Source organism: Pan troglodytes, chromosome 5 (genome assembly GCF_028858775.2).
Source record: "Pan troglodytes isolate AG18354 chromosome 5, NHGRI_mPanTro3-v2.0_pri, whole genome shotgun sequence".
Lineage (NCBI taxonomy): Eukaryota > Metazoa > Chordata > Mammalia > Primates > Hominidae > Pan > Pan troglodytes.
Window position 1 is genome coordinate 13,810,362 of NC_072403.2, and position 20,402 is coordinate 13,830,763.

At 47.2% G+C, this 20,402-nt stretch overlaps 1 protein-coding gene across 1 annotated transcript in view; it reads left to right on the plus strand.

Moving 5' to 3' along the window:
- Positions 1-20,402, plus strand: part of BMP6 (bone morphogenetic protein 6) — a 154,133-nt gene that overhangs the window by 132,174 nt on the left and 1,557 nt on the right. The window contains exons 3-6 of the mRNA XM_003950711.6: positions 1,746-1,894; positions 2,592-2,789; positions 19,313-19,389; positions 20,227-20,337. Coding sequence (XP_003950760.3) covers positions 1,746-1,894; positions 2,592-2,789; positions 19,313-19,389; positions 20,227-20,337 — 535 coding nt within the window. The remainder of the gene's footprint in view (positions 1-1,745; positions 1,895-2,591; positions 2,790-19,312; positions 19,390-20,226; positions 20,338-20,402) is intronic.

Below are 20,402 nucleotides of genomic sequence, written 5' to 3' on the forward strand. Positions count from 1 at the left end.
TGGGGGGTAATTTGTCAACAGGGGATGTGACGCATCCACATCAGAGAGAGCTTTCAACTGGGCAGGCCAGAATGTGGCCTCCTGCAGACTCTGTTAAGCAGCTGAGTAAATGACTTTTAACTGTGCCTACTGTTTATACTTGGGAAAGACGACAATAGAGTTCCCTTCTCACTTTAAGTGGCCATGGAGGCAGGAGAAACTGTTCACTCCTCCTCTGAGAAATCTAACCATTTGAACTTGATGTTTCACCGGCCTCATAAGTATTTGATGGATTAAAGAAGAAGTTCATTCATTCATCACAGGTCGTCTTTGGTAATCATCTCAATGAGACAGTATGTTATTATGGAAAGCTCTTTGAATCCAAAACTAGGTCCTGTTTTTTCACTTGCTAGCTTGAGATCTTGACCACATATGACGGTAGCCTTGTGTCTGAGTCTCAGGTTCCCCAGCTGTAAGGTGGAGACCGTGACACTCTGCCTGGCTTTTAGGATTGGTGTAAGGACCAAACAAAGAGAAGTAGATGAAAGCACTTTGTAACTTATGTAAATGTATGCTTATCTTAAACTTAGTATTTAATTTTAGTCGTTTTTCTATCTCTGTAAGATATTGCAGCAAAATATTTCCAATACCAGGAGCTTTGAGTCTTTCCATGGCCAAAATATAGCCCTCCCTGTCATGGGAATCCCAGGCCATCTCATTCTAGTGGCCATGGGATGGATACGCAGATTCAGATTGTCCCTAAAACACACAAAGATGACCATCTCCTGGCACTGACCTATCATAAAATGCAGGTGAGCAGAAGGAGACCCTCACACCATCATCCCACAGCCCCTAGATTATGTTAGTTCAAAACTGTGAAAAATGTCAGTCTTCCCTGAAGGGCCTAATGGAAGGAATGGATTCTCTGACTTTGCCTCAAAGAACCCCAGCTGTAGCTCACCACTGTGCTGGGATGAACTTTAAAATCACTCAGCATCCACCCTCGGCTACACAGTCCATATGGGGAAGGACTGGGTACTCACTGCAGACCATTCAGAGGCCTTAATTAAAATAGTAGATGATTACTTAGGCATGTGATGTGGCTTCTTGTTTCTCCTTATTTCATAGGAACAAACGAGAAGATTTTCAGTCCCAATTTCAAAACAAGAAAAAATGAGCAAAGCCCAGTTTATAAATGCTCATATGGATCCTGATTTTTATCTTTTCTCAATCCTGTTTCTCGCTGTCTCCTACTTTCCCTGTTTTTAGAGCTTATTAGCCATAAAGTAAGCTAGTCACTAATAGTATCATAAATAAATTTTTAAAACATAATAGAAGTATTAAAATGTAAATGCCACTGCACTACAGCCTAGGTGACAGAGTGAGACCCAGTCTCAAAAAAAATAAAAATAAAAATAAAGTTTTAAAAAAATCATTTATTTGTAATTTATCCTAATTCACAAAAAGATCTGTCATAAGCAGCACTAGCAAGATTTTTGGTAAAGTTTAGAGGGTCTGCCTGTGTCTGGGTGAAAGCTGATTTCTATGAAGCGCCTTATCAGATGTGCCTGTCTCTCCTAATTGTGTCATGCCTGTGTCCTGGGTGGTACCACGCCTTTCAGAGCTATGGCAAGTCACTATGCTTGTGCCTCACAGGTAGATGTGATCTGACTCGGGTATTTTTTATCCTGACGCTGAGACAGGAAAGAGTGGGAAGGAGCTTCAGGCAGTGCGCTATTTACCAGGCCATTTTTTCTTTCTTTCAGAGACCCTGACCTGTTTTTGTTGGACACCCGTGTAGTATGGGCCTCAGAAGAAGGCTGGCTGGAATTTGACATCACGGCCACTAGCAATCTGTGGGTTGTGACTCCACAGCATAACATGGGGCTTCAGCTGAGCGTGGTGACAAGGGATGGTAAGTTATTATCCGCAAGCCTCCAGCGTCCAGCAAGTCATCAGTTTCATGCATTTCCCTTACAGCAGTTGTGATAGAACCGTGGGCAACAGTCAAGTCCTCAGCTTCAGGATGGCCTCATTTACTGATCCCCCATGACTTGCATTGAGACCCAAAACCTTTCCCGGAGGCCTCCTAGACAGGAATTGAAAACAGGCTTGGGCAACTTGGAGACAGGAGAGTGGTAATGTTTCCAAGAGGATGGCCATGGGAGGACAGCTTTTCCAGGCAGAGGCAGCGGGGGATGCAGCGAGTAAGAGAGAGGCAGGCGCATCTGTTTAAATCCTGACGGATGAACAGGTTTGCAGTACCCACTCCTCCTGCAGCATCAGAGCCAGCAGCTTGAGGTCCCCACTGCTGATCTGTCCACCAGGGAGGGCAGGATAACTGCAGATTCATAATCTAGCAGAAACAGGAGAGCCCAGGAGTTCACGCCACTCCTTCATGTGATTCTGAAACTTTGAAAGGAGTGCTTTGATTCTGCCAAAAGATGCCATCCCATGGGTGCCAGGCAAGGTTTGGGGATACATGATCTTCTTCTTCACACTCATTCTTAATTATTAGCACTTAGGAAACTAGGAAGTATCCCTTAACTGTTGTAGCTACAGGAACAAGTTTCTGTGGAATAAAGAGATGCATGCTTTGATTTGCATTAAAGGAGTCCACGTTCACCCCCGAGCCGCAGGCCTGGTGGGCAGAGACGGCCCTTACGACAAGCAGCCCTTCATGGTGGCTTTCTTCAAAGTGAGTGAGGTCCACGTGCGCACCACCAGGTCAGCCTCCAGCCGGCGCCGACAACAGAGTCGTAATCGCTCTACCCAGTCCCAGGACGTGGCGCGGGTCTCCAGTGCTTCAGGTGGGTTTGTGGGGAGCCTGTGTTTCCAGAAAGCCTTGTTGGCCTCAGTGAGAACAAAAGTTGTGTCCACAGTCTCAGATGTTGGGCAGCTTCTGCACAGCAAATCCAAAGGCGAGTAGGTGTCATATGCATGATGGTACCTTGTACAGTCGCAGAACATCTGCGTGGGTTCTGAGGGCCCTCAGCCTGGAACACTTGTTACCTGAAGACTCAGGCTGCCCGCATCATGACTGCCTGTTGATCCAGACAAGCATCTTTCTGTTTGGTTACATTTCTCCAACTCTTTTTAAAATTCCCATCAAAACCCTGGGAGCACCTAGATTCTTTTTTCTAGTTGCGTTATGCTGGGGGGTTATGATGTGCAAGCGAACTTGGTACACTTGTGTAATATGAACTTGTATTTGTCAGTGCTCTTGGCTGGAAGGGAAGGAAGGTCAACTCAGCCCTCTAGGATGGATTTCTTTGGCTCATTTAATGGAGAGGTTCAGGGTTTTTTGTTGTTGTTGTTTGTTTTTGGGAGACAGAGTCTCCCTCTGTCGCCCAGGCTGGAGTGCAGTGGCACGATCTCGGCTCACTGCAAGCTCCGCCTCCTGGGTTCATGCCATTCTTCTGCCTCAGCCTCCCGAGTAGCTGGGACTACAAGTGCCTGCCACCACGCCTGGCTAATTTTTTGTATTTTTAGTAGAGACAGGATTTCACCATGTTGACCAGGATGGTCTCGATCTCCTGACCTCGTGATCCACCCGCCTTGGCCTCCCAAAGTGCTGGGATTACAGGCGTGAGCCACTGCGCCTGGCCAGGGGTTCTGTCTTTAGGCATGGCTGGATCCATGGGCTCAGATGATAATCAGGAATCTCTCTCTTTTTCTGTTTTTCTATTTTTCTTTGTTGGTGGAATTCTTAGTAAAACTATCTCTATATGGTGGCCAGGAAGGCAACCAGTGGTTCCAGGATTTTTGTTACCCTTGGCAACCTCAACCTCAGACAGAGCCCTTCTTCAGCAGAAATCCAGGGCACGACTCCGGTTGGCTTGGCTGGGGTTGCGTCCTCCACCCTGAAGCACACTGCTGGGTGGGGAGTGCTCTGATTGGCCAGACCTGAACTGTGTGCTCACCCAGGAGCTAAGGAATAAGGTGAGTCCCATTCTGCTCAGAACAGACACATTCAAAGGGCAAGAGAGAGAAACCAGCTCTGCTACCTGAGTGTCAGCTGAGTGGTCCTTCAGAAATGTTCTCCCTGGCAGGGTGCAGTGGCTCATGCCTGTAATTCTCACACTATGGGAGGCTGAGGCGGGCGGATTACTTGAGGTTGGGAGTTCGAGACCAGCCTGGCCAATGTGGTGAAACCCCATCCCTACTAAAAATACAAAAAATTAGCTGGGTGTGGTGGCATGTGCCTGTAATCCCAGCTACTCGGGAGGCTGAAGCAGGAGAATCACTTGAACCCAGGAGGTGGAGGTTGCAGTGAGCCAAGATTAAGATTATGCCTGAGTGACGAGCGAGACTCCATCGAAAAAAAAAAAAAAAGTTCTCCCCAGTGTGTTTTTAGGAAGTGGCATGGAAGTCCACCCATGGAAGCCCAGAGGAAGGGAGAGTGGATGTTCCCTCCCCACAGCCAGTCCCATAGCTAGTTAGGATTGAATGGAAACCCAGACACTTCTGACTCTAATGCCAGTGCTTGCAAATTCTGGGGTCCTTTGGCTATTTAAATAGCTTGAGAATCAACCATAAAGGTGAAGATTGGCAGTGGGATTTGCAGTCAGAGAACTTGTTTCCCTGGTTGCTACCCTGTGATTTTGGACACATTTAATCTGTTTCAGCTTCCATTTACTCATCTGTAAGATGGGGATGATGAATGCCTTGCAGATTTGCTGGAATTAAATGAAAAGCATCAAAATCTGGCTCATAATAGCACTCAAAGATTATTTATATGCCATTGTAGGAAGTAGGTTCTCAGGGCACATGTTGGGATCCCTGGAAAACAAGTAAAATAATTCTGGAAGATGCATTAATTCTTCCAGGTAATTGTACAGAAATGTCATTTTTGGTGGCCAAACATGTTGGGAAGAGTTAATGCAACTTCCCAAAGTACCTGTTTCTTCTTTGGGAAGCAGTGTCTCCATTTTGGGTTCCGACTTAAATCAACCGTCTATTTTACCAGTGACTTGGATGTGGAGCTTGAGGATCCACTGCCCAGTGTGATGTGACATTTTGCTTCTTGTCATCCTGGTGTTTCTCGGAAGCATTGCTCACAGCATGGGCGTTCCTGTATTCACCACTAGAAACAGTCAGGGTTGGGGTTTTTGAAAAAGAGAAGAAATGCTTGCTTTCCTTTATTCACTTCAGAGGCAGCCTGCTGAACAGAGTTAATAATCTCAGTGTTTTCCTTCGGGCTATGATGATGAAGTCTGCCAATGGTAGGCTTCAATTTATTAATGAACTGTGGTCAGTTTGGTACTGGGACCTCAGACACAGAGGCATCTCTTGAAATGTTGATTGCTTTTTAAAATTAAAACTTCACTTGATTTTATTCAGTACCCCCCCACCCAATGCACACACTAATGTTTTTAAATTGAGAAAAGATGTTGTGTCTGATTTTGATTTTAGCAATATCAACCAATTATTATTTTCCAAGTCCCTTTCAACTTTTTTCAATTTGATGAGTTTAAATTAAATATGGATATTCAAGTTGATCTAATTAGTAATAGGTGCAAATATCTCTGTTTTTCAGTGGTCTCCCCCCGCCCACCTCCCAAGCCAGTACTTCCAAATTTGCTTTGTCCCTTTCAGTAGTACAAAGGCAAAAGGGTTCATACGAAATCTCTCCGGTCTCACCTATTTAAAGGCCCCCAAGGAAGAATGACGATGAAGGATGCTCCCCCCTTCTCATTCTCTTCAAAGATCCTCTAAGTGATCTGGGAAATTGCTCATGTCTGGCCCACTGAAGCGCTTCTTTATATTTTTGGCTCTTTCTTCCTTATCTATTCTTCCATTAATGGGAGTGGACATGCTGAGGAAGAGATTCCCAGAAAAGATTTCCAGAGAGATGGCCTGCTACCTGGAGAAATGGCCTGTCTGGTGTTCCTCTCCCTCGGGGTCTCTGTGAGGCCAGATGTTGCTGGGCCTTCATGAACCAGGTAGACATTACAGTAACAGAAAAGTGGTGTACTCTGGCGTGACTGCAGGCAGACTTTCTGCTTGTAAATCTTTTGGAAGTTGGAAGGAAAAGATTGCATTGTCTCTGCTGCCCCCTTCTTCCGTGGCGTGCTCCCAGGGAGTTGATAGTTCTCCACCAAAACAACCACCACCAGAAGCAGCCCACCAGGGATCGTCCTACATCTGGGTAAAGAAGTTAGCATTCATTCATCAAATTGCCTGTCATCAGGGTGAAACGTGGCAAGGAAATAAGAGGCTATTTTTGGAATTGTGCTGTCAGTGCCTGAGACGGCAAGACTAGTGCACAGCAGGGGAGAGGCCAGGAGCCCCACCACCCACCAAAATCTACTCAAACATTTGTACTTGGCTTTCAAGCTGGACTTTCCAAACATGTGCACTGGATAGTGGTTTGGATCGACGTCTCCCTGGATGGCTTTCACTTGCCCTTGCTTCTCTGCAGCTGGCTGCTCTAAATGAAGGCTGGATGTTGGCTCTGTTACACTTCTCCAGGGGCTTGGATAGCCTCTGCATGGTATCATTTATTGTTTTTACACATGTTTGACTAGTCCTGGTCCTAGCCGTCTTTGCCCCATTGGGGATTTTAACCAATCTACCAATTCTTTTTCAGCCTCCATTTCTTACCAGCCTGCTGCTCTTGCAACACCTGTCCTCAGGTTCTATAGCTCCAGTTTGGTGGTCTCCTTCTACTTGTTATCATTCACTCTCTTTTATGGTAGCTCTCACTTGGGGTTCACTATTTTATCTTCTGGGGGACTGTGATACCACTTGGCCAATCCATGACAAGGTCCATGAACAAATGGCCTTGAAGTTCCATTGGGTGATTCTAAATTTTCATTTGGCTAATTTTCCGGATCTTTCCAAGACCTCTTTTGAGAGGGTGTAGCTAAAGGAATTTCAGGTCAGCTGGTAAGTCTGAAGTCTGCTCTGCTGCTGCTGCTGCTGCTGTTGTGAGGCAGAATTGGTCTTTGTTTTGATAGATGAGTTTGGAAACATTATCTGCACTTTAATGATCCATGTGAAATTGGAGTAGTCTCTTTCAGTCTTGATGTTTATGTTGTCACTACCCAGCTCTGCCAACCATCTATGACCCAGCAGCCTCTTGAGACCCTGTCCGTCCTTTGGAATGAGTCTGCCATTGTATCAGTGCCACCTATTAGCATTTCTTTTTTGTTTGTTTGTTTTTAAGACAGTTTCACTCTTGTTGGCCAGACTGGAGTGCAATGGTGCCATCTCAGCTCACTGCAACCTCCTCCTCCCGGGTTCAAGCGATTCTCCTGCCTCAGCCTCCCAAGTAGCTGGGATCACAGGCATGCACCACCACTCCTGGATAATTTTGTATTTTTTTAGTAGAGACGGAGTTTCACCATGTTGGTCAGGCTGGTCTCAAACTCCTGACCTCAAGTGATCCACTTGCCTCGGCCTCCCAAATTGTTGGGATTACAGGTGTGAGCCACCACACCCGGCCAGCATTTCGTAGAGTAAGTTCTCCTTCCCTCCTTTTCCCACCCCCAAACATGTATCTTTAAGGACCTTGGGGGAAATTGTGGCTCTAGTACATTCAGGGATACTCCTGACCTTCTTCTTGATGGTTTATATCTTCTGTCCTTTAAGCTTCCCGGTTGGGACTATTCAATAGGCTTTCAGCGTAAATTAACCAGGAGTCATCTCTTGCAAAACAGCTGTTTGAGTACTTTATTATAACTGTGCAATCTTGTGCTATACATTTCAAGGAAATCCAGTCCAGACTGGAGGTCTCATTGTTACAGTGTCCTCACTACTTCACCATTGGCTTCCATGGATTGGGGATAGCCAGAGCTGACTGGGTCGGTCCACCATGGACATTCAAAGCTTGGGAAGAATAGACACAGGTCAAGACTGTGAACTAGCAGTTTCTAGTTCTCCAGGAAAGTTGGGAATTGTGATTTGTCATTGTGATCTTAAACTTTTAGGGCCTGCAGCTTGGCTTGCAGATGTCTTGTTTAAGTAGAGTTTGGTTCAGGGCTTCCTATATGAAATCAAACCTTAATTCTCCATAGACATGGAGGACAGTCATGGCAAATAGTGATCTAAAAGTTAGAATCACCAAAAAAAAAAGTTAGAATCAAAAGCTTCACTTCTATCATGCACAACTCTTGTTCGAGGATAATGGCTATCAAAGAATGGAACAGACTGGAAAGTTCCCTTCTACCTCCTCCCAAGGTTCACTCCTTGCAAATGTGCAAATGGCAACAATTCTAAAAGGCAATAAGAAGCAGCTTATGCAGGTACCGTGAGATGCCTAAGTCATTCCCAATCATTGCCAACCCTGGGAGGGCACTGGGGCCAGGAGACTCAGTCTAGGAATTGGCAGAGAGTATAGAAGGTGCTTAGAGCACAGAAGGTCTTAGAGCTAAGTTTTTAAAGGAAATCTTTGTCTATTTGTAGGACAGTTCCATATTCTTTTAGAATCAAGACAAAGGCTGAAAAGAGACCAAAGTCCCACCCAGATTAAATGGGGCCTTATGAGATCCTGAAATCTCCTGGAGCAACCAAAAAATAGGGCCTCACTGTTGCTTCTCAATGTTGACCATCCAAATTATAAACAAAATCTAGACTGTGATCAAACTGTCCACCCCCACCCCAGCCCTATCAACTGTTAGGAGATTATTGACACCAGAAATCAAAACCCCAGTGTGGTCCCTGGCCTCCCGTAGTGTCGGTGACACAAGGAGCTGGCACCTGCTGCGCGTTCTTCAATGGCTGTATTGATTCTGCTGGGCGAGTGGGAGCGAGAGGCTTGTTTTGGATAAGATGGGGCCGATAAGGCCCAGAGATATGGAAAGAGCGGCCAGGCCCATGAAGACAGAGGTGCCACTTTAACGACCTCTATGTGGCCCTCACCCTTGTCATTCTAGGAGAGAAGGGAAATTAAAGTAGTGAATTATTCCCTCTAAAAAACAAGTTTCCTTTGGGAAGAGTCTGTAGCCTGAGCTCAGGAAAGCTGGGAAATACATGTGGAGCATGCCGCTTTGTCCAGTCCCCTGCCATGCTGGTATTTTCTTGGCTCTGTGTGACCTGCTGAGCGGGGACACCCGGCTGAGCTGGCAGGGCCTGCAGGGTCAGCCCAGGGCAGCCAAGTGGCCCCTCTGCAGAAGCCCTGGTGAGGAGACGACTCCCTGCCCACCTCTGTCCCTCTCCCTCCCCACCTCTCTCCCTCTCCCTCCTTCTCACCTGCTTTCTGTGGTGTCCCTGACATTCTCTCTCCCCTGCCTTTGTTTCCCTTCTCCCTGTCTTGCCCTTTGTTTCGCTGTCCTCCTCTACTGAAGTTGCAAAGCACAGCAGGCAGGGTCACTGGGACCCAGGCTGGCTCTGGCTGCCGTGACTCAGGCGCACCCGCCCTGGGAGCCCACAGGCTTGCTGCAGCGCCCTAGCCCCGTCATGCTCACAGCAGCAGCTGCGTGGTGGCCCTCCAGCCCCGCGGTGCAGCCTCCCCGCACAATGCCTGCCTGAGAGTCAGGATGGTGGCTGCGCCCTTCCCTTCTCCTCTGGGTCTCATACCTATGGGCCTCTCCTGGCCTCCAGTGCCAGGGAAGCCTGCCTGTCACTGGCCCGTCATGGCATATAGGGATTGAGCTTCAGAGCTAACCAACAGTGGGCTCCTTTGCACTTCGCTGTGTGCGTGGCTCTTCAGGAGGGCCAGATAAAAAGGATGCTGGATGGAATTAACCCAGATGTTATGCTTAGTGTGGGGTATGACCCCTGCATTGGGGGTATAGGCAATGTATACAGTGCATGTGCCGCTGCCTGGGGACATGGCTTCTGTGAGGAAGTCCCAGCCCAGCTAGCCGCCTTCTGTTGGGGCCAAGGGTGCCCTGTCCTCACTGCACTGGATGAGAGAGCTATTCTGCAGTTTTCGGTTTGCCTTGGGACGATTAGGATGCCCTGCCCCGTCACTGTCACATGGGCCCCAGCAGCCTTCCCATTTGTTTTCTCCTATAGATGGAAAGTCTCCTCAGTCATCACAGGGGAGACCAGGACTTAAGGTCGGGGAGCAGAGGCTATCAGCAAGGAAGCTGATTGTCAGGTCCAAGGCCTAGCAACTGAGATGAGAACTCCCCACCAGAACTGAGCAGACTGTAGGAGCTCAGCAGAGCCTGTGTGGAACGTGCACCTGCAACAGGAGGAGCAGGGGCAGGAAGATGCTAGAGGACAGAGAAAGGGGATCAGCCAGAGGCGTGTGTGCTGGGAGCTGCAGCATGTACCCCTGATGGCCCCCAGGAAGGGAGCTATGGCCCCTCCACCACCACCCTCAGAACAGGACTCTCAGATGTGAAAGCTCAGTTGTGTCTCAAGGACAAGAAGACTCACTCCATCACTGTGTCCTCCCTCCCATCCGCTGGACTCCAGAAAAATGCACCTCCATATGGCTCCTTTCAAGTTAGCCCCCAACCCCTCCCAGGTGTACTGGCCCCCAGGTAACATGGAGGAATGACAGATAATGAAAGACACACCTGGGGCTTGGGAGAGGGATGTCAGAGCCATGGCTGGACCTGATGCTTTATTCCGAGGTGAATTCTGGATTGGAACACCCCGGTCTCTTATGGTAGAAAATGGCAGGTACTTCCACATGGTCCCGCCATCGGGAATGGATGGGACACTTCTACCTGTTTCTCTACCACTGATTTCATCGTGCAGAAGGCCTAAATGAGATGCAAGCCTCCCTTTGGCAAAGTGTTGGAAAAATGAAGGCAACGTATTGGAAACATAAAGGCTTCATAAAGACACGCTTTGGGCACCACAGCTGGGACCTCTCTGCCCAACTCTGTTCTCCTTCTGAGGGGGATGGTGCCTGTCTCTGCCACCTTCTTTTCCACTACAGATCATGGAGAGTCTTGCTGAAGAACCTTCCTTAGGGGAAACAGGCATGTCTGTCTTGGATCTTTTTTTTAAAAAACAACAACAACAACAACAAAAAAACAGGTCTCACTCTGTTGCCAGACTGGAGTGCAGTGGCACAATCTCAGCTCACTGCAACCTCTGCCTCCCAGGTTCAAGCGATTCTCCTGCCTCAGCCTCCCGAGTAGCTGGGACTACAGGCATGTGCCATCATGCCCCTCTAATTTTTTGTATTTTTAGTAGAGACAGGGTTTCACCATGTTGGTCAGGCTGGTCTCAAACTCCTGACCTCAAATGATCCACCTGCCTCAGCCTCCCAAAGTGCTGGGATTACAGGCGTGAGCCACCGCGCCCGGCCTGTCTTGGATCTTTAGAGTTCATCTCCATCCCCGAAGGGAGTTTTAGAAGCTTCCTGTATCATGGGCCCCACTTGCCTGTCCCACACTGTGAGAGGAAACCCATTTACATCTCATGTCCAAAGCCATTTTTTTCCTACAAATAGTTTTGTGTGTGTGTGTGTGTATTGAGGGGTTATAAAGGAAAGCAGAATATTTTATCATGGTTTTTGCTTCAGTGGCTTTAGGACAAATTAGAAGTCAACTCTGGTGCTAGAAAAGAAAAATCTCCACTTAAAACCCATGTTCAAATATCTGTAATGTTCATTTGGAGAAGAGAGGAAGGATTTGGGCTTTTTAATACTAATTGTACCTGAAGATTTCCCTACGGAAGCAGTTTATTAAATGGGACTGAAAGCCGTGCTGCTGAAGGCAATTAACATCTGATATATTCTCAAAGCTCAAAAATCTTTGGCGAGAGGAATGTTTCTGCCTGTGTAAGAGCAGGCCAGGGAGTTACCTTCTGCTTATGGAAGGAATTCGTCCTGGGGGGCTTTTATGATTGTTGGATTTTGTCATCTGTGTCACCTGATCACTCAACAGTTTTTTGCCCAAACCCACCTATGGCTGGGCCCTGCTTGTCCAAGTTGCCCTGGATGAGCACCTGGGGCCTTGTCTTGAGGGGGAAAATTGCCTCTGGGCGGCTGGTGCCCCTGCCCTTGAGGGGGACCAGATTTCACTGTGTATTCAACTTTGAAAAAGCCAGAGCCCTTGAAAATGTCTCTCAGGACCAATATTGGGCCTTGACTGCAGCTGTGTCTGGGGATGCTGGGGAGCCTTGGGGTCCCAAGACAGACTTTGTGTCTCAGCAGGGCAGTAGCGCTACCTGTGTGTGAGCCTCTTGTCTAGAGGGCAGCAGTTCCAATTCTGGTGTCACAGGCGCATGTGGACAGCCAGGGGCCTGATCTCAGTGGCTCTGACTCATGGGTCTGGGATTGAGCTGAGAACTCCGCACTTTAGAGAAACTCCCTGATGATCCCCAGTATTCGGCACAGGCCACCTACAAGTCACACACTGAGAGCTTCTGTCCTGGCGGCGGGGGTGGTGGGGGAGGCTCCTCTGTCTTGGGTCAGCTTCTCTGGTTTTTGGTTTGTTGCCTCTCTCTAGCTGTCTCACTTCCTTTCTCTGCCCTGCCCTTGACTGGTGAATCCATTGGGGCAAAGCTGTGTTACCTCTCTTTGTCCCACTGGAGTGACCATGTTCCTGTTGAATTGTCACCACATACATTTCCACTGGCCCTCTTCAGCCCATTCATCAAAACCAATACCAAGGGCAGTGGGAGTGAGGGGAAAGGTTTTTCTGTAATCTGTCAATCTGTTTAAAAAAAAAAAAAAAAGTGTGTCAGTGTAATTCCATGCAGAACCCAGGGTACTGACCCTGAGTGGCAGACACAGGTATTCCAAGGAGCATCAACCTTCACAAATATTTATACGTTCTTTGCCAGCACTTAACATGGAATTATAAGGAAATTTAAGCATGGCCTGAGAGTATCTGTAGGAAGAAAAACAGGAGAGTTGAATTCCTCCTTTTCCTCTCTCTGGCCCTGATCCTTACTTAACAACAAAAATGCCAGTGTCTGGCGCTAAAAGAAATAGCTGTTCTTCCAGAGAAGGTTCTCTTTGTTGAGCATTGAGAGAGTCAAATCAACAGCAGGTTCACAGAAACCCAGAACTGCTGGTGAAGTTAGAAGCAAAGCCCTTTGACTATGTCATCTTGGTTCCATCCAGCAGAAAAAGAAACTGGAAATCCAGACATGAAGTGGTGGTCTCTGCCTGTGTTCTGCCAGCAATTCTTCAACACCAATTAAGTGTCCTGCAATTCAATCCAATTCTTTTTTTTCTTTTTTTTTGAGACAGGGTCTTGCTTTCTCGCCCAGGCTGGAGTATGGTGGCATAATCAGGGCTCATTGCAGCTTCAATCTCCAGGGCTCAAGCAGTCCTCCCACCTTAGCCTCCCAAATAGCCGAGACCACAGGCACACACCACTATGTCCAGCTAATTTTATATTTTGTAGAGACAGGGTCTGTGTTGCCCAGGCTGATCTCAAACTCATGGGTTCAAACAGTCTTCCCACCTTAGCCTCCAATAGTGCTGGGATTACAGGCATGAGCCGCCACATCTGGCCTCAGTTCAATTCTGATGCCACCTGGAGTTAGCACAGGCCCAAGTGAAAGGGCAGGGTCCCCAAGGAGACTACTGTCATTTCAGACACCAGGCACAAGTGAGGTCCACAGGGCAGCCATGCTTCTGTCTGTCTTGCCTACAAATTTGGGAGTTCACATTACCGCCCTTCATGTTTGATAATTTGCTGGAACAATTCACAGAACTCAAGAAAGTGCTATACTTACAATCATAGGTTTATTATAAGAGGTATGACTCAGGACCAGCCAAATGAAGAGACTCTTAGGCAAGGTCAAGGGGATAAGCATGGGTGGTTGGAGCTTCCACACCCTTTTGGGTGCACCATCCTCTTGAAACATCAGTATGTTCACCAACCTGGAAGCTCCACTGAGCCTCAGTGTCTGGAGTTTTTATGTGGGGTTTAATTGCTCTGCACAATTGAATCATTGGTCACATGATTGAACTCCATCTCCAGCCCCCCAGAGGCCAGGCTAAGCCAAAGTTCCAACCCCCTAATCCTGTGCTTGGCTTTTTTGGTAACTAGCCCCCATCCTGAAGCTAATGAGGTCCTAGAGAGTGTGTGGGGTTCACCGTGTACAATCTAGGGCCGCAGGAGCATAACAAAGACACTCAAGAAAATCCAAGGGTTGTCAAAGCTTGATGCCAGGAACTGGGGACAAAGACCAGAGATATATTTATTATTTTCACACTGCCCATGTCTGCTTGACCTGGGAAAGAAAGTTGTTTGTAGAAATCTTTGCTTTTTACATGACCAAATGATGCCAAGATGGTCTTCATGGAGATTTTGGTCCCTAGCGCGAGACGGTATTTTGGAGGAAGCTTACTTCACAAGCAGAATGAGGTTGGATGGGGAAAATCCCAGGCTAAGACTGTAAGTAGTGTGATCATGCAGTTTATCATCTAATCTAACCCAGGACACCTTTAGGAGCGCAGGGCGTTAGGACCTTGGGGTCTTCAGGAGACTCCCCTGCTGCACCCAGCTGGCAGGAGAGGAAAGAGTGAGTGGAAGGCTGATGGGGTAGGGGGCAGGTGGTTAGGAGGGCCAGGCCTGGCAGCACCACACATCCCTTCTTCCCCACATTCATGGGCAGAATCCAGGCACATGGCCACAGCTAACTGCAGTGGGAAATGTCATCTGGCTGTGTGCTCAGGAGGTTGATAGAGGATGTGGGTTGCTAATAAACACATCACAGCCGCCGCATGGTTGTTCCTGGAATAGGTGAAGCAGGCTGCTTCCTCGGGGCCTTCACATTGTCATTCCCACTCTAGGAAATTCTCTCACCCCAGATGGCCTCATGCCTCACTCCCAAGGCTCCTCTTTTGCTTAGAAGATACCTTAACAGAAAGACAAGGCCAGGCGAGGTGGCTCACGCCTGTAATCCCAGCACCTTGGGAGGCTAAAGCAGGAAGATCACTTGAGCCCAGGAGTTCAGGACCAGCCTAGGCAACATAGAGAAACACCATCTATACAAAGTATTTAAAGAATTGGCCAGGTGTGTGATGTACACCCAGCTACTCGGAAGGCTGAGGTGGGAGCATCACTTGAGCCCAGGAGTTGGAGGCTGCAGTGAGCCATGATCACACCACTGCACTCCAGCCTGGGCAATGGAATGAGACCCTGTCTCAAAAATTTCTTAAAAACCCACAAAAACAAAAAAATCCAGACAAGCTTGTCAACGCTATGTGAGATAGCACACTGCCACCCTGTACTCTCTATGCCCTAACTATTGAATAATAATTTAGCTAGTCCGGGTTTTTACTAGTCAGAATTTTCCAGAGAAACAGAATCAATAGGATATATAGAGAGATATATATATAGGAGGAGATTTATTATGGGAATTGACTCAGGCAATTACGGAGGCCAAGAAGTCACATGAGCTGCTGTCTGCAAGCTGGAGAACCAGGAAAGCTGGTGGTGTAATTCAGTCTGAGTCCAAAGGCTTGAGAACCAGGTGAGCCAATGGTGTAAGTCCTAGTTGGAAGTCAAAGCCCTGAGTACTGGGGAGGGCTGCTGGTATAAGTCCTGAAGTGCAAAGCCCTGGGAACTGGGAGCTCTGATGTCCCAGGGCAAGAGAAGACAATGGCCCAGCTTGATAAAAGAGAATTTGCCCTTCCTCTGTCTTTTTGTTCTCTCTGGGCCCTGAACAGAGGAGATGATACCTATCCGTGTTGGTGAGGGCAGGTCTATTTTACTCAGTCTACTGACTCAAATACTTATTTCTTCCAGAAATACCTTCACAGATACACCCAAAAATAATGTCTTAACAGTTGCCAGGCTCAGTAGCTTACACCTGTAATCTCAGCACTTTGGGAGGCCAAGGCAGGAGGCTTGCTTGAGGCTAGGAGTTCAAGACCAGCCTCGGCAACATAGCAAGTCCCCATCTCTGCATTAAAAATTAGTTTGTGGTGGCCCATTCTTGTAGTCCCAGCTGCTTGGGAGGCTGAGTGGGAGGATTGCTTGAGCCCAGGAGGTCAAGTCTGCAGTGAGCCATGATTGTGCCACTGTGCTCCAGCTTGCGTGACAGAGCAAAACCCCATTGCAGAAAAAAAAAGTTTTATCAGCTACTTGGGCATTCCATAGTCCAATCAAGTTGATACAAAATTAACTATCACAGTGCTCTAGATTGCATGCAGTAGAAGCAGACTGTAATGAGAGAGAAAAGCGTACCAGGGAACTTACCCAATCAACAAAAAGGCTGGAGACTTAATTCAGGAAATCAAGGCTCAGATCTAGTCATGGAACAATGTGCTTTGGATCCCTCCAATGTGGTCATCACCCTAGACACTGGCTGCCGTACTCCCCATTCTTGATTTCACCTTTGAGTCACTCCCTCAGGTTATACACTGCAGGGTGGAGACATTTGATTGGCTTTGATGAAGTCATGAGTCCGTACTTCAGACGCTAGGGGACAAAGAGGGGAGCTATCTGTCGTGGGAAATGGGGCTCTGAGTCCCACCTATCTAGGCATTCCCCCACATGCGAAGTGTTGCCAAAAGCTGGGTAGCAAAAGCAGTAAATATCCACTACAGTTGGGTATGGCATTCTAGGTTTGATGGCATCATTTTCATATTATTTAATTTTTTAATGTGTATTTTTGTTAAGTTTGCTATCCATTTTGTGTTTCTTAGTAATTTTCTTTTTATCTCTGGGTTACTTTTAAGAATTTATGTGTTTGATATAATTTCACTACATGTGGCTAGATAAGAATTTATCTGATCCTCTTGGAACTCTTTGGCCTTTTCAACTTAAAGATGTTTGCCTTTCTTTAGTTGTAGAAAATTCCCAGTCATTATGTCTTCAAATACTACTACTCCCTATTACTGTCTTCCGAAATTCCTATTAGAAATTTGTTGGACTTTTCATTCTCTCTTCCATGTCTCTTTACAAAGAGAGAGTCATGTATTTTGGCCAATTGACTGTGCTATATTTGAAGAGATTTCAAATATACTGTTGAATTTCTTTAATTCTGTCTTCAGTTATGTGTAATTTGATGATTATCTGTTTAATGTATAACTAATCTGTTAAGTAATCTGTTTAATCTGTTAATTAGACAACTAATGTTTAACCTGTTTAATCTGATCTTTAGTTATATCTAATCTGATTTCATTGTTATTTTCAATGGTTATGGTTTTTATAAAGTTCTATTTGACTCTTTTTACATCTACCTGTTCTTTTTTCATGTTTTTTCCCCATAATTTTGCTTTAAGGTTTCTAGTCCTTCTTTTCTTCCTTCCATTATTTTAGGTATTCTTCCTTTTTTTTCCTCTAGTTTTTGTTTTTAGTTTTGTTATTGTTTTGTTTTGTTTTGTTTTGGTATTCTTCCTTTAGAGCTTAGTCCAGATGACTCTTATCCACAGTCTCTGGGGTCCTCTGGGTCTTCCCTTGCATTCCAGCCATCCTCTTGAGAGACTTTGTGTGGCTGATTCATTTTTGTTCAGGGGTTCTTTTCAGTAGGAAGTTTCTGTCTCATGGTGATAGTTGGTTGATTGTTTTTACTGAGAGAGTCCTTGTCCTGCATTGTGAAAATTTCCCTCCAGGGCTTCTCTGGGGTCCTTAAAGTTACAGGCAGGGTGGTTCTGTTGGGTAACATAGGCAGGTGGAGAGGATAAATAAATTTAGAATTATAAACCACCTAAAAAAGTTGCCCCATCTCTTCTCCCAGTATAGGCCACTGGCCTGAGTCACTGTTTGTCTCTTTTCCTTAAAAAATCATGAAATCTGGTGGGGCATGGTGGCTCACACCTGTAATCTCAGCACTCTGGGAGGCTGAGATGGGCAGATCACTTAAGGTCAGTAGTTCGAGACCAGCCTGGCCAATGTGTTGAAACCCCATCTCTACTAAAAATACAAAAAATTAGCTGGGCATGGTGGCTCGCGCCTGTAGTCCCAGCTACTCGGGAGACTGAGGCAGGAGAATCGCTTGAACCCAGGAGGCAGAGGTTGCAGTGAGCCGAGCTCGTGCCATTGCACTTCAGTCTGGGTAACAGAGCAAGACTCTGTCTCAAAAGAAAAAAAAAAATTAATGAAATCTGCACGCTCTCTCCTGCTTCAGAGCCAGGAAGACTGGGAGGTAGAAGTTAGAAAATCAAGTTCAAACAGGCTTTCAACAATTAGGTGACTTACTGGCTTATGTAGTTGAAAAGGGAAGGGATAGCCTGCAAATGACCTAGGCTCTTACACCCACTGACATCCCACATTAGATGACCTTTCTCTAAAGCCTTCTCCTTGCCTTTTCTCTCTCTGTCCTCTCTCGAACTCTCCAACACAACTCCAGATTGATTAACCCTTTTGAATCACAGCGGGAAATGCTGCTCTGCAGCTCAGAACCCTGCAAAGGCTCACTTTGTGCCTCTGGTGGGAAGTCCGAAGCATTGTGGTTGGCAGCCTAGGCCATTCATTTTTCCAGCTTTATCTCATCTGACCCTGCTTGACACATCCTTAAATCCATTCCAGCAGAACTCCTCTCTCTTCCTCTCACTCCCACTCTGAACTGTCCCTTCTCTGAAGGGACATTTGCCTATGGCCCTTGCCTGTGTGATATTTGCCTATGGCCTTTGCCCGTAGCATCCATGTTCTGGTTTGTATTGGAGTTATTTGTGTGTCTGTTTTACACCACCCCTTCATTCACTGAGTTCTTGGAGGGAGGAAAGCCATGTCTGACTTACCGTCTATTGGCCGTCGTGCCAGGCAGAAGGCATGTCACGTAAGAGTCGCTCCAGTGGGCCTCAGTGAATCGGGGCACCCCCAGTGCTCTTGCTGGTGATTCAGTTAAGCCAGGCTAGTGGCCCCTGTGCTGCACAGGGTGGGTACATGCACTTCAGCAGAGTCTCCTGAGGAACCACTGGCTTAGTGTTATTGCATCAGCACACAAGAGCTCAACCCTGGCAGTGAGGTGGGAGTACAGCCAGAGAGAGCATTGCCCCTGCATGGTGTCTCCCTCTCCCCCGTTCCTGGGCCTCCTGGTTTGGCCCCACTCCACCATTACTCCTCCTTCAGGATACTCTTCTGGCCCGGCAGCTGTCTTGAAAGCCCCTGTGCAGTTTCAAAATGCTCCCTGTTTGGACTGCAGCAAATCCTGCCTAGTAGCGTTGTCTGATCATGTGAATGTGATGCCTTCCCAGTCAGGCGCCTCCGGGGTGTACTGGGCAAGTCGGCCCACGCCTCCATAGGCCTTGCATGCAGCAGGGCTCACAACACACCTCTGTTGCTTAAGGGTGTCCATTCAAGTCACCCTGCTCCCAGTACTGACCCCAGGGTAGACAAAACGGACTCCGTAAGACATTCAAGCCAACAGTCAGGAACCTGATGTAGCTGTTGGGTGACCACACTTGTATCTAGGAGGCTATCCTGAGCCTAGCACAGAGCCTGGCATGTGGTAAACTCTCTATGAAGGAATTAATGAGTTGATGGGTGCATATTTTGATCTCCTCCAACAGATTACAACAGCAGTGAATTGAAAACAGCCTGCAGGAAGCATGAGCTGTATGTGAGTTTCCAAGACCTGGGATGGCAGGTGAGTTCTCCGGACACGGGGGACAAAGGTCCTTTCTCAGCAGTTTACTCTAATCTGAATGGTGGCAGCCATCACCAAACACCCAGAGCTTGAAGGCTGAGCTGCTTCCTTCTGTGGAAGTCCTGAGGAGCCCTCCCAAATGCTCAGGCTCCTGGAGTAAGGCAGAGGAAGCTTAGTCTGTGGGGCACCAGGCGCTCCAACACCTTCCTAGGGTGCCTGAGCTGTGTGATCCCTCAAAAATCAATAGCCGCATTTCCCAATATTCTCACCTCATCCTTTCAAAGCCCATAGGACATACATTTATTTGGGCATTTAAACAAATTTTAATTCAGACAGGGTTGGAAAAAAAATTACCTAATGGTTAACATCTCCAATGGCTGCAAACCAGCTCACCAAATGATGCAGAAGAGCACACGTTTGCCTCGTACCTGAGAACCATCACTAGTTTGTAAGAAAGGCAGCAACTTTAATCACAGGTGGTGAGCAATAAAAGGTAGCTTCCATATGCAGGTGGCACTACTTCCGCAGGAGCACCGTGGGCTCCTGGAGAGGCTTGCTTGGGTCCAAGCACCTATTGCTGGCAACCTACGTGCTTCCAGGTAGCAGCTGAGGCCCTGTGGGCCTCTGCAAGGAGCAAGGGCTCTGGGGTCAGATGGACCAGGTTCACTTCCCAGCATTGCCACTTGAATGTGAACTTGGACAAATTCCTAAGCCTTCCTCCATCTGTATCCTTGCCTGTGCAATGTGAAAAATACCTTTTCACAGCATTCCTGAAAAGCACAAATAGTGTGAGAAGTGCATGCTCATCTTTTGTTGCTTCCTTTGCATGAAATTAAGGACTGGATCATTGCACCCAAGGGCTATGCTGCCAATTACTGTGATGGAGAATGCTCCTTCCCACTCAACGCACACATGAATGCAACCAACCACGCGATTGTGCAGACCTTGGTGAGCTCTCGGAGACTTTGTTTTGTAAGTGGGAGTAAGCCAAGACCAGGTGTCATTTCTAAGGT